The following is an 11,247-nucleotide window of genomic DNA, read 5'->3' on the forward strand; positions in this document are numbered from 1 at the left end:
CATATATTTCTCAGTCCTTTTATCCTTAAATGCATGGTTTTCAATATTTCTTTTTTAGTTTTGAAAAAGCCATTTTACTTTATTAAGTGGAATTTGTACATCTGACAACAGCCTTGCTAACTGTGACAACTAGTGGTTGATTGATGACAGCTGAAGTGACGTGATAGTGATGTGTCAGTCTAAAGGTGTCTGGGTCAGATTGCTGTTAAATATTTTTCCCAGTCTGAATTAAATAGTTATTCGGTCCAGTCCTGTTTCTGTTTTCTTCTAGCTGAGTAACATTGCTAAACTCCAGCCCTTTGTGTCTCAAGCTGAGATAGAGACAGATGTCCACACTGGTGGACCCCAAGTGCAGGGAAATTTATTATATTCTGTATTCAAGCTGTGTATTATAAAAACTGGAGACTATTACAAAATGCAGGTGTTATTACATAAAGAAGTGAACATTTTTACATTTTTCCAAGTTATTACATCATGTGGTGTTATTACATAATGCACTGTTACATGCCTGGACAACTAACAAGTATCCTACAATGCTGCTGCGAAGCCTTTGACCAGGTCATCAAAAAGGTCTCAAATGGCATGGATCTTGATTTCTTTTCACTTGTTCCACATCAAATTCAGTTCTTGTGAGCACTTGTAAAACTCTGCATGATCAGGTATGTGTCTACATGAGAGATATAATGCAGCTCTATGTCACCAGTACGTCCCCAAGTTCCTCTTATCGGGGTTTGTTGGTTGCTCCTTGCTCCTCCTGAACTTCAGAACTCATACAGGACCCACTTGTTTAGACTTTCCTTTGTGTAGTCATCTTTATCAATTTATATTTTTACTCCTCTTAAGTCAGTGTTGTATGCCTGTGGCTTTGTTTTTATATTGAAAAACTTTGTGATATTCTGCTCTTGCAAGGTACAATATAAATAAACTTATTTATCCCTGAACAGCACCTTTAGACAGAAAGAGAATGAGATCTGTAAAGACATATATTTACATACATATAAAGACTGGGAGAATCTCTATCCAGAAGGCGTTACATTTCAGAAGCTCTGCTTGATAAGCTGTGAGCAGGGTAACCATTCAGATTCTTATTGGATTGGGCCACTGAAACACTACATTTCACCCTTGTCTTTCTGTGAGGTGGGACAGTCGATGCCCAACTTGCCTATTGCTTGGAATGGAAGCAGTCACCTCAGTCATTTCCCACAGTATAAATACAACCAACAAGGGAAACATTGGTATGGAAACAGGGATTGATTACAATTTGAGAAACATTTCAATAAACCACTAGATTTAAATATTTTGGATTGAGTGGAATACAATTTCCACCTGAGCTGAAGTCCAGTAGGAGGGTCATTTTCAGCATAGACTTTTAGACAGAAATATAGACAAATAGTGATTGATTGATTGATTAAAATGTTTTCACTATATGAGGTTTAAATATTAGTTCTTTGATCAATTGGCTCCCATTGTGATTTCATTGCAGGCAGATATTGTAGTTGTTTTCATAAATATTTTATGACATACCCCACGGTAGCTCAGTGGTCACTGCACAAACTATTAAAGTTGAAAATGTCACTTATCATAATTTCGAGACATTTTTTTCTTTTTCTGGTGGGTTAAGGAAACACATAATAAAAGGCGAGAGATTTATTTTAACTCACTGGAGTAAGAAAATGTTTTGATTTACTCTTGACCTCACTGGAGCTCCTCTGTGTTGCAGCAATGTTACAAGGTGATACACCAGACAGTAAAACATTAACTCTTTGTTGTCAGTTTTCTCCAGTTACGAATAAGCCATGGACTTTGAACACAACAAGACGATAAGTGTTGCTGCGCTTGGACGGCCTTTTAACATTGGGATGCTGTATGACTGCCGCAATGACTCACTCGTCCCTGGTAAGAACTGACATGTAAAGATACTAAATGTACTTTGAAACTTTGAATATTTAAGTCATAAGTCACAACTTTTGGTACTACTAGTTTGTGTCTTTTGAATTGACCTCTCCAGTTTTATTCTTAGAGAAGTTGGTCCGTTAAATTACCTCAGCCTCATCTAACTTTCAGTGACATTATCATTGACATTTCATCATTAGTCATGTAAGGTATAATCAATGAGTTGGTGTGCGTTAAATGGTTTTATGGCACAATATGGAGGCCAAGAACCACCCAATGTGAAGTTGATTATCAAGCTGATTATCCTGCTTATACCATGGTCATTTGCCAACAATGTAAAGTAAAAGCATTCGCACATTTTTGGTGAAAGTTTTGCACTCAAATTCGAAAGGTAATGAAGCAACTTGCCACAGTGTACTGGCCACCAGCCTGGACTGAGGCATAAAATTCATTTAAGGTGTCATTAAGCATAACCGCAGCATATGTCTCAAAATCAGTGTTTCTTTGTTTTTGGTAGAGAAAGTCTCTCAGTATATTAACTGCCTATTTTGTTGCCTTTTCTGTATTAATCTCATCGTTCTCTTCCTCTATCAATTTAAGCTCTTTAGGTGTCAGTCCCTTTTGCCATTTTTTGCTTGGTTTCTTTTTTCGTCTCCATTTCTTTTCCCTCTGCTGCGTCCCATTCTTCAAAACTTGACAGCTGTGCTCTTTAATGTGGCTATGGTTGTGGGTTGGGTAGCGGATGAATTTAGAAGGTGATTAAACTTGAGCTGAACAACGTGTGCATTAAACGGTTATAATGGACACCTGCCGGCCAATCAGAAAACAGTATTCACCCAGACCATGGAATAATTACAACTTATAATACACTGTTTAGAACATATTACCCTCATTCTAGTTGACTATTCATTTAGCTGTTTGCAGTGATACTTCATTTATTCACTTGTTAACCATTTCAGTTAAATAAATATGGATTTATCAGCAGGGCATTGTCTGTGGCTTCAATTTAAAGCAGAGAATTAGATCCCTGTATCATGACACACTACTTCAGATGTGAGATTGATAAAAAAACTGTGTCTGTGTTTCCTCCCAGCACAATTAAGAAAAATAACCTGGGAGGTGGTGTCCCTATCACAAGGTTTATTAATAAATGTGGATGTTCCTACAACCCATTTAGTTTATTTTTGTGTATTAGTGCCCACGTTCATCAAATAAAAAAACTCTAATTTGTAAAATACCAAGCTTGTTATCAATACTTAGTTGGACAATTATAAACTGAAAGTGTCTGCTCCGTAACTGTAGCAGCAGCAGCAGCAGCAGCAGAGTAGCGGCACAGAGTAGTGGAGTGAGACGTCTGTCCTCCCTCCTTCTCTCTGCTGTAAACACACAGAGCTGTTAGTGAGCAGCTGCTCTCATGTCTCCCTGGGTATTGGTGCTTGTTTTTGGCAGAAACTCTCCCACTCTCTGCCTGCTCAGCCTGCTCTCAGTGTGTCTCTCTCCAAATAGCAGGCTGGGCTTCGGCTCTGGTTCTAAGTGGCAGTTGCCCTCTAGCTCGTCAAGCTGTAACACAAAAACTTTATAGAGCTCTGATGATAACTCATCAGGATGATGATGCAGGTTAATAAGTTATTACCTATTATTTGTATGCTTCACAAATTATCACTTCTTATTTCCAAACATTACAATTAGCATCTAAATAAGTTCATAGTGACTATCAACTAAATTGCTGCCTGTATGAACCAGATTAGATTGTTATAGTAGTACAAGTTATCTTCACATTTTTGGCTCATTGGCATGTAAAAGATTTTCTCATTGTCTACAGTTAAGAAAGAAAGATAAGATTTTCTCTTTTCTTGCAGGCATATCATTGTGGGACCACAATGATCTGTTAGAACATATAGGAGAAAGACCTCACTTCCACAATGACTTTGAGGTAGTTACATCTGAATCAACTGAGGGCAAATCTTCAGCACTTAATGTTGATGCATCCCTGAAGGCAAGTTTCATGACTGGACTGGTAGAGGTTGAAGGATCTGCCAAATACCTGAAGAATCATAAGACATCCAAAAATCAAGTCAGAGTAACACTGAAGTATGAAGCTACCACAAAGTTCCAGGAACTTTCGATGAATCATCTTGGAAGAGGCAATGTGAAGCATCAATATGTCTTTGATAAAGGAGTAGCAACACATGTAGTCACAGCTATCCTTTATGGGGCACAAGCCTTCTTTGTCTTCGACCGTGAGGTGTCTAAAGAGGAGGATCTTCAAGACATTCAAGGCAAATTGAAGTTGACAATCAAGAAGATTCCCAGCCTTTCGATAGAAGGTGAAGGGAACCTACATATGGAAGACAAGGACAGTACAAGTATGGAGAAATTCACCTGCAAATTCCATGGAGACTTTTTCCTTGAGAAAAACCCAATGTCTTTTCAGGATGCAGTACAAGTCTATCAAAGCCTGCCAAAACTTCTGGATGCAAATAGAGAAAATGTTGTACCACTGAAGGTCTGGCTGTTGCCATTGACATGCCTAAATTCAGGTGCTACTCAGCTAGTACGACAGATAAGTGCACCGTTAGTACGCAGAACGCTGAATCTCTTAGAGGACATGTCTGAGCTGGAAATGAGGTGCAATGATGCACTGAAAAGCACAATTGCACAGCAGTTCCCAGAGGTTGGCAAAAATCTTAAAATGTTTAAAGAACTTTGCTTTGATTTCAAGATGGAATTCCAACGAGACTTGGCAAAGAAACTTCCATCAATCCGGGGAGGAGAGGAAGATGAGGATGCGCTCTCAGAGATCCTGAGAAAAAGTCAATCTTCTCTCTTCAAAAACACAAACCTGAACAAGTGGATGGATTGTAAAGCGAAAGAAATCTACAACTTCATGTCTTTCACCAACATGATGAAAAACACCAAGATCGTTCCATCTGAAAATGACCTGTATAAGGAAATTGTCGGTGCAGAACATGCTGTGTGTTTTGTGTTCACCTTATTGGGAAGTGCTGAACCGTACCTCTCAGCTTTGTCAAACAACCCAGATTATACTCAACAACCACAAACTGAAAACGCAGAAAAGGAATGGTTCTTTTCAAGAGGTGATGAAGTGATGGATGATGAAGTGAGGCGTAAAGCAAAGCTCTTCAGTGATTTTGCAGAAGCCAACAAGGAGGACAACACCATTAAGTTCCTAACAGTGGGTTTACCAAATGAGGCACAGAAAGGTCCACGCATCTACCTTTATAAAGAAGGTTTTCCTGTCAATGAGGACTTTGAGCCACCGTCAAAGCCTGAAGTAGAAACACCAAGTGAAATAACTCAGGACAGCGTGACACTGAAAATTTCTCCACCCAAATATGGAGCAGAGAACATCATCTCATACTCTGTTGAGTACTGTGTCAGTGGAGAGGCTGAATGGCAACAAACAAGAGCATCAACAGCTGGAGAAGACGCGAAAAATGCAGAAGTTAAAGTGAACAGTCTGAAGCCTGCCATACAGTATATATTCAGATGCAGAGCAGTGACCTCAGCAGGTGTTGGGGCAGCCACAGATGTCACAATACATACACCCTATAAATAACCTAAATGTATACAGCTCTTGCTCTTGTCACTTAAAGACAGGATTTGTCACAAAAATCACAAAAATGTCAACACAATTGAAACATGTAATACTACCAAATGACACATAACACATAAAACACATAAAAGCCAAATTCCTTTCAATTTTTTATATTTTTTTGTCGATGGTATCAAGTTGCATTAGGTACACTTCAGTTTGTGAGTGGAAATGCTGAAAAATACACTTGGCTGAGGCAGTAAAGTCAATGATAAGAGCAAAATGCGACAAAGTGCATGAAAACAGACTTAAATCATCATCAATCACTCAGTCACAAATAAATCCTGACGTACACAACCTGATCTCACAGAAATACGTGAAATGAAGCTCAACACTATATTTTTAGGAACTTAATTAAAGGCGTTAATTCATTTTAACTGTACGTTTTGGTTTTCTTTGTTTTGTTTTGTTTTGTCTTTTGCAACAATGCTCTTACATTGATATTGTGATTCATACTTTGAATTTGTATTTTTATTCTCATTCAATTATGTTTGTGACAATTTTCTTTTTTCCTGCTTACTTATTATCTTATGTACATTATGTAAGTTTTACTTTTTTAAGTCATTGTGTCTTAATGATGTAGAATCTGCACACTTGTAGTTTGTTTTTCTTAATGTAAATAACAACTCCAAAGTTGTACTATTAACATGTTCCATCTTGTTTATTGAATGGTTGTAGAAATAGACATGTGAAAAGGAGGCATTATGGTTTTAGCAGCTGTTAACCTTGATGTTATTCGTTGGCCAACAACTGCTGGGTGATGTGACTGCATGCGGCGTCTCAACAGTTCTGTCCTCAGAGGGGTTGCCAAGTTTGAGCTTCATCCTAATTCCTGTCATATAAAAAGTTCCAATATATAAATCAGACATTTTAGGAGTTGTTGGAAGGTAGATTTGTCCTCCTTTGATGGGGCTGGGCTAGCAGTTTCCCCCTGGATCCAGTCTTAGTGCTAAGCTAGGCTAAACCAATGCTGGACGCAGAGATGAAACTGATATTCATCTTCTCTTCAGACAGTGTACATTTAAATCCATGTTTATTCAGGTATCACAGTTTTTAACCCTGGATCATATATATTTACAGCAATGCAAAATTCAAAGATCATGTCTTAATTGTTTGAATGGATTAAAACTAAGATTATTTATATTTCATGAAACTTGATCGAAACTTGTATCTGCATGTATGGTGTTACTGATTTCATCTCATTATTTTAAATAATTTGGAGCTCACAAATATGTTGCTGTTTATGTCCCTTTAATAAAGTCCATTGACTTAATTTTCTCTGACCTGATTTTCTGACTACACTCAGTCTCCATATCAACAGACCTAAACCACTTTTCCAGAGGACTGTAGCTTGTAATATATTGTTTAATTAGGCCAAATTAAATTGCCAAAACCAAAAATATAAGGCGATTTGGAAACAGCAACAGATAATGACCATGTCACATGACACTTTAAACTGCTGATGATTGCCACATTATAACTAAAACATCCAGTGAAATATCTGGTTCCATATTTGGAACATATTGTATCTTTAGATCAGTTTTCATTAAGGAACAGCATTATAGCACACCGCTTGTGTGTGTATGCATGTTGGTACACTTTTCAGCTATTTTCTTTTTATAAGCTCTGCTTATGTGTTATATATTTTTTCTTCATTGATAAACTTTGATTTTAGATGTTATTGTTTAATTTATTTTTGGTGACATGTCTTTATGGGCCCATAGTTTTTTAATCTCACCAGCACACTCCTTTCTACTCCTTTAATACATTGTGTGTGTGTGTGTGTGTGTGTGTGTGTGTGTGTGTGTGTGTGTGTGTGCGTGTGCGTCTTGTTACAAATGCTGATATTCTGGGTTATTTTATAGATTGTATAGGATAGGCAAAAATATGCTGTGGGCTTTGGCCTATTCCTTCTTAGGTCATTGACTGTGTGAATTTTATTGTGTGAAATGGATGGGTTTTGATCTGTGGGATTTATGATGATGTTTTGTCAGTTGCATAACAACACAAGTTGTTGTTTTGTTCCTTGTAATGTAGGACCGAAATAAACTATTCATTCATCATCATCATCAACTTTAAAATGGACAAGACTTTAAAGTGTCATTAATTGAAATTCAGCTTAAATATTAATAGAGTATTATTTTTTAATATGCCTCAGGTTTCTTATAGCTTACAGTTTGCAGTGCTGTTCTAATGTAATATAGCATTAAACAGTGAAGTTAATGTACAACAAATCCTAATGGAGAAGCTGAAATGTTGCAGACTGCAAATGTTGTTAGTATATGTACAGACTCTTTCTGTACTTCATGACCATCAGCTGCTGGACTGAAGTAAATCAACCTTTACATCTCCAAACTGTCAGGTTCTCAGGATCCCAAAGAGAAAATGTGAAATGTGTTTATTTACAAAAGAATTGACTCAATTACTCGGTTACTGTTGCGATTCATGTCAAGTTTTCCATTCTAGCACAGCACATGTGTAGTTTTCCGTGATAACAATGGTAAATGTAACACTATCATAGTAATCAGAGTAATATTTGACAATTTCAGACAGTGGCAAATTGGAAGATATTCTAACTCCAGGGTACATTACTGTCTTTTAATCAAGATTTAATTTACAACAGAAAAAAAACAACAGCATGTAAATGAGAGATAATCTGATGCCTGGACCTGTTTTTGTGACTCCATGCAGGTTTTTGCTGTTAACACCAATTAGAAGACATCAAGGAACATCAGATTTTGGATACTTTGAACTTCCATAGTAACATGTTGCTCTGCAGTGCCTACAGAATACATGTAAGGTAAATGACAAACTGTGTTAATGTTTTCTATATATTCATGATCTCTTCGATGGTCATAAAGACAAATTAGGTTTTGAAATAGAATTACGGGACCATCAATGACAAATCCTGCACCTTAGCTGCTAAATTGATCCAAGATTGATCCTATCAGAGAACTTTGCAACAAAATCTAAGATATTACTTACTGCAATGCTCTCCGAGACTCGAAGTTGAATTCTCTCCTAATGTCCAAATGAAATCCTGTTTACACATCCCAATAATGTCATAACATTTTTATTTTATTTTATTGTTAATAGTTTTTTATTATTACAAAGGAAGAAAATGAGCTGGAAGGGCATTTCGGTGTCTGTGTTTGATTGACAGCAGCTAGCATGCTGAGTGCCAGTATTACACCATATGGAATGGAGACAAAGTAAACAAACTGCTGTAGCTACAAGGCATGGACAGACAGTGTGTTGTTAGCAGTGGTACTGAAAAGCAACGACTAACCTATAAGGTTCACATGGCCTTGATTGCTTGGTTGTGTTGATTTGTACTGTACACCATTAGGAAGATCAGACCCTACCTGTCTGAGCATGCAGCACAACTCCTGGTGCAGACTCTGGTAATATCACACATTCACTACTGCAATTCCTCACTGACAGGTGTCCATGCACGTTCAAACCTCTGCAGATGATCCAGAACACGGCAGTGTGTCTGGTCTTCAACCAGCCCAAAACAGCACATGTCACCCTGCTGTTCATATCCCTCCACTGGCTCCCAGTTGCTGCCCACATCAAATTTAAAACCCTGATGCTCGCTCACAAAACAGCAAGTAAAACAGCTCCCACCTACCTGAACTCCCTCATTCAGGTCTACACTCCTTCCCGCTCATGACACTCTGCCAATGAAAGGCACCTGATACTACTACCACAACAGAGCCCTAAGTCGCTAGTCAGAATCTTCTCTTATGTAGCTCCCTGATGGTGGAATGAGTTACCAAACTCCATTCGATCTGCAGTGTCCCTCTCAATCTTTAAGAAAAGGCTAAAGACCCTTTCGCAAACACCTCCACAATCTGCTTCTATGTACTCCATGCATTGCTACTGTGCACTTAGCTTTTTGGCACTTACTTGCATAATTTTCTCCTGACTAGATCCTTGCTTGTGTTGTATTAACTCTCAGATGTAGGTCGCTTTGGATAAAGGCGTCAGATTAATGAAATTGTAACATTGTAACAAACCAGCATCTAACAGAGCTGAAGTGACATTTGCAGGTATGTTTAGATGCTGTTTAATGTGCTGCAGCTGAGCAGCTAATTAGCCATCTAGTGGGGATGGGCCCAAATCCAAATACGTTATCTGGCAAAGCACAAATAGTGGGTTTTTCACAAACATTTATTTTGAACAAATATTTTTTTAAATTATTTGTTTTCGGGAAGAAAAAAAAAACGTCAAATTTCAGTGCGCAGGTCGGTTACATCGCTATCTCAGTCTCTCTCCTCTGCTCCTCTGTTACGTCTATCAGCAGGTCTCAACTAGAGGAGTCACATCCACCTGCTACATGACACACATTTCTTTATTTGGACATCATTCCCAGAGTTGGGGGGTGTTCCCCAGAGATAAAGCTGAGCTACTGACACAAGCAAAGTGCTCTCAAGGGACTCTCCATAACCTTTTGTTCCCCTTCTCCTTTCCACAAAGTTAGGTTGTAAAAAAATAGGCAATACATGAAAAGTGCGAAGCAATAATTGCCTTTGAAGTTCTTCCCTACACGTTACATGCTGTGCCGTCTCTGTGTTATGGGTGTCTATGATCTGGGAGACTCGGGTTCGGGGACCTCCTTCGTATTTTAACACTTTAGTCTCCTGAAATTAAAAGCGTAATAAAAACAAAAACTGTATTTTTAAACTTATTTCCACTTTTATTCGAATACAATTACAAATATAAATCATTTTGCTACCTCAACAAATATAGATACAAGTACAAATACTGGGCTCTCTGCACATCCCAACTATCTAGTCTTCTAACTGATGTTAGCGGTGCACTTTTCCCCAGTGAATGTTTGTTTGGTGACTCGTTGAACAAGTTAAGGTGCAGCACAAGACGTCTGTTCATGTTTGTCAGTTAGATTAGAAGGAGACTTTAGCAGGATGCAAGCTACTGTGGGTTTTTGTTCAGAGTCTGTGGCTCTTGTGTTGTGTAGCAGGATGCTATCAGGCTTATTGTGACCGTCTGCTCTGCCTATGATAGAAAGACACGTTATCGCTTTATGAAAAGTTTGATTTACTGCATGGAAATAAGGAGCTAATGGCCAGAGAGATGAACAGCCTTTGTAACAAGGGAATTATGGAGGTTTAACATTGACATTGCAGCCCTATCTGAGACCAGATTGGCAGAAGAATGACAACTGGGGGAGGAAAAGGAAGGATACACCTTCTTCTGGAAAGGAAAGTCTGCTGTTGAATCCAAGATACATGGGGTTCGCTTTGCCATCAGAAATAATCTGATCAGCTATCTTACGGAATTGCCCCAGGGGATCATCAAACACCTAATGACTGTTCAGCTAAAGTTGGACAGCAACCAGATGGCCACTGTTGTGAGTGCATATGCTCCCACTCTGGACTCACAAAAGGACATCAACGAAGCATTCTTCGCCAGTCTAGACAACATCCTGTCAGACATCCCAAAACAAGACCACAACTAGGAGGATTATTGCCCGCATTCTCTTAAAAAAACTACTCCCACTATCTGAAAAAATCCTCCTTGAATCTGTTGGGGAAAGTTTCTTTCATAAAGAGGCACATGGAGACATAAAGAAAGCATTAAACATTATTACTTGTTGAAGCAGTTGTAGACACTGTACAACTGTACAATCCATCACATCATCAGTAACAATTATACAAATGTCCAAACACAAACAAAAATACAATCATCTTGTATTTTTGGAGAGAAATCAT

General features: G+C 38.2%; 1 protein-coding gene across 1 annotated transcript; it reads left to right on the forward strand.

The window, feature by feature from the left end:
- Positions 1–1,796: 1,796 nt before the first annotated feature.
- Positions 1,797–10,994, forward strand: LOC121908385 (stonustoxin subunit alpha-like). The gene is made up of 3 exons (XM_042428343.1): positions 1,797–1,896; positions 3,753–5,290; positions 10,824–10,994. Exons 1-3 carry the CDS (start codon positions 1,797–1,799, stop codon positions 10,992–10,994), a joined length of 1,809 nt encoding a protein of 602 aa, XP_042284277.1.
- The last annotated feature ends 253 nt before the right edge of the window (positions 10,995–11,247 follow it).

This window comes from Thunnus maccoyii, chromosome 12 (genome assembly GCF_910596095.1).
Source record: "Thunnus maccoyii chromosome 12, fThuMac1.1, whole genome shotgun sequence".
Taxonomy (NCBI): domain Eukaryota; kingdom Metazoa; phylum Chordata; class Actinopteri; order Scombriformes; family Scombridae; genus Thunnus; species Thunnus maccoyii.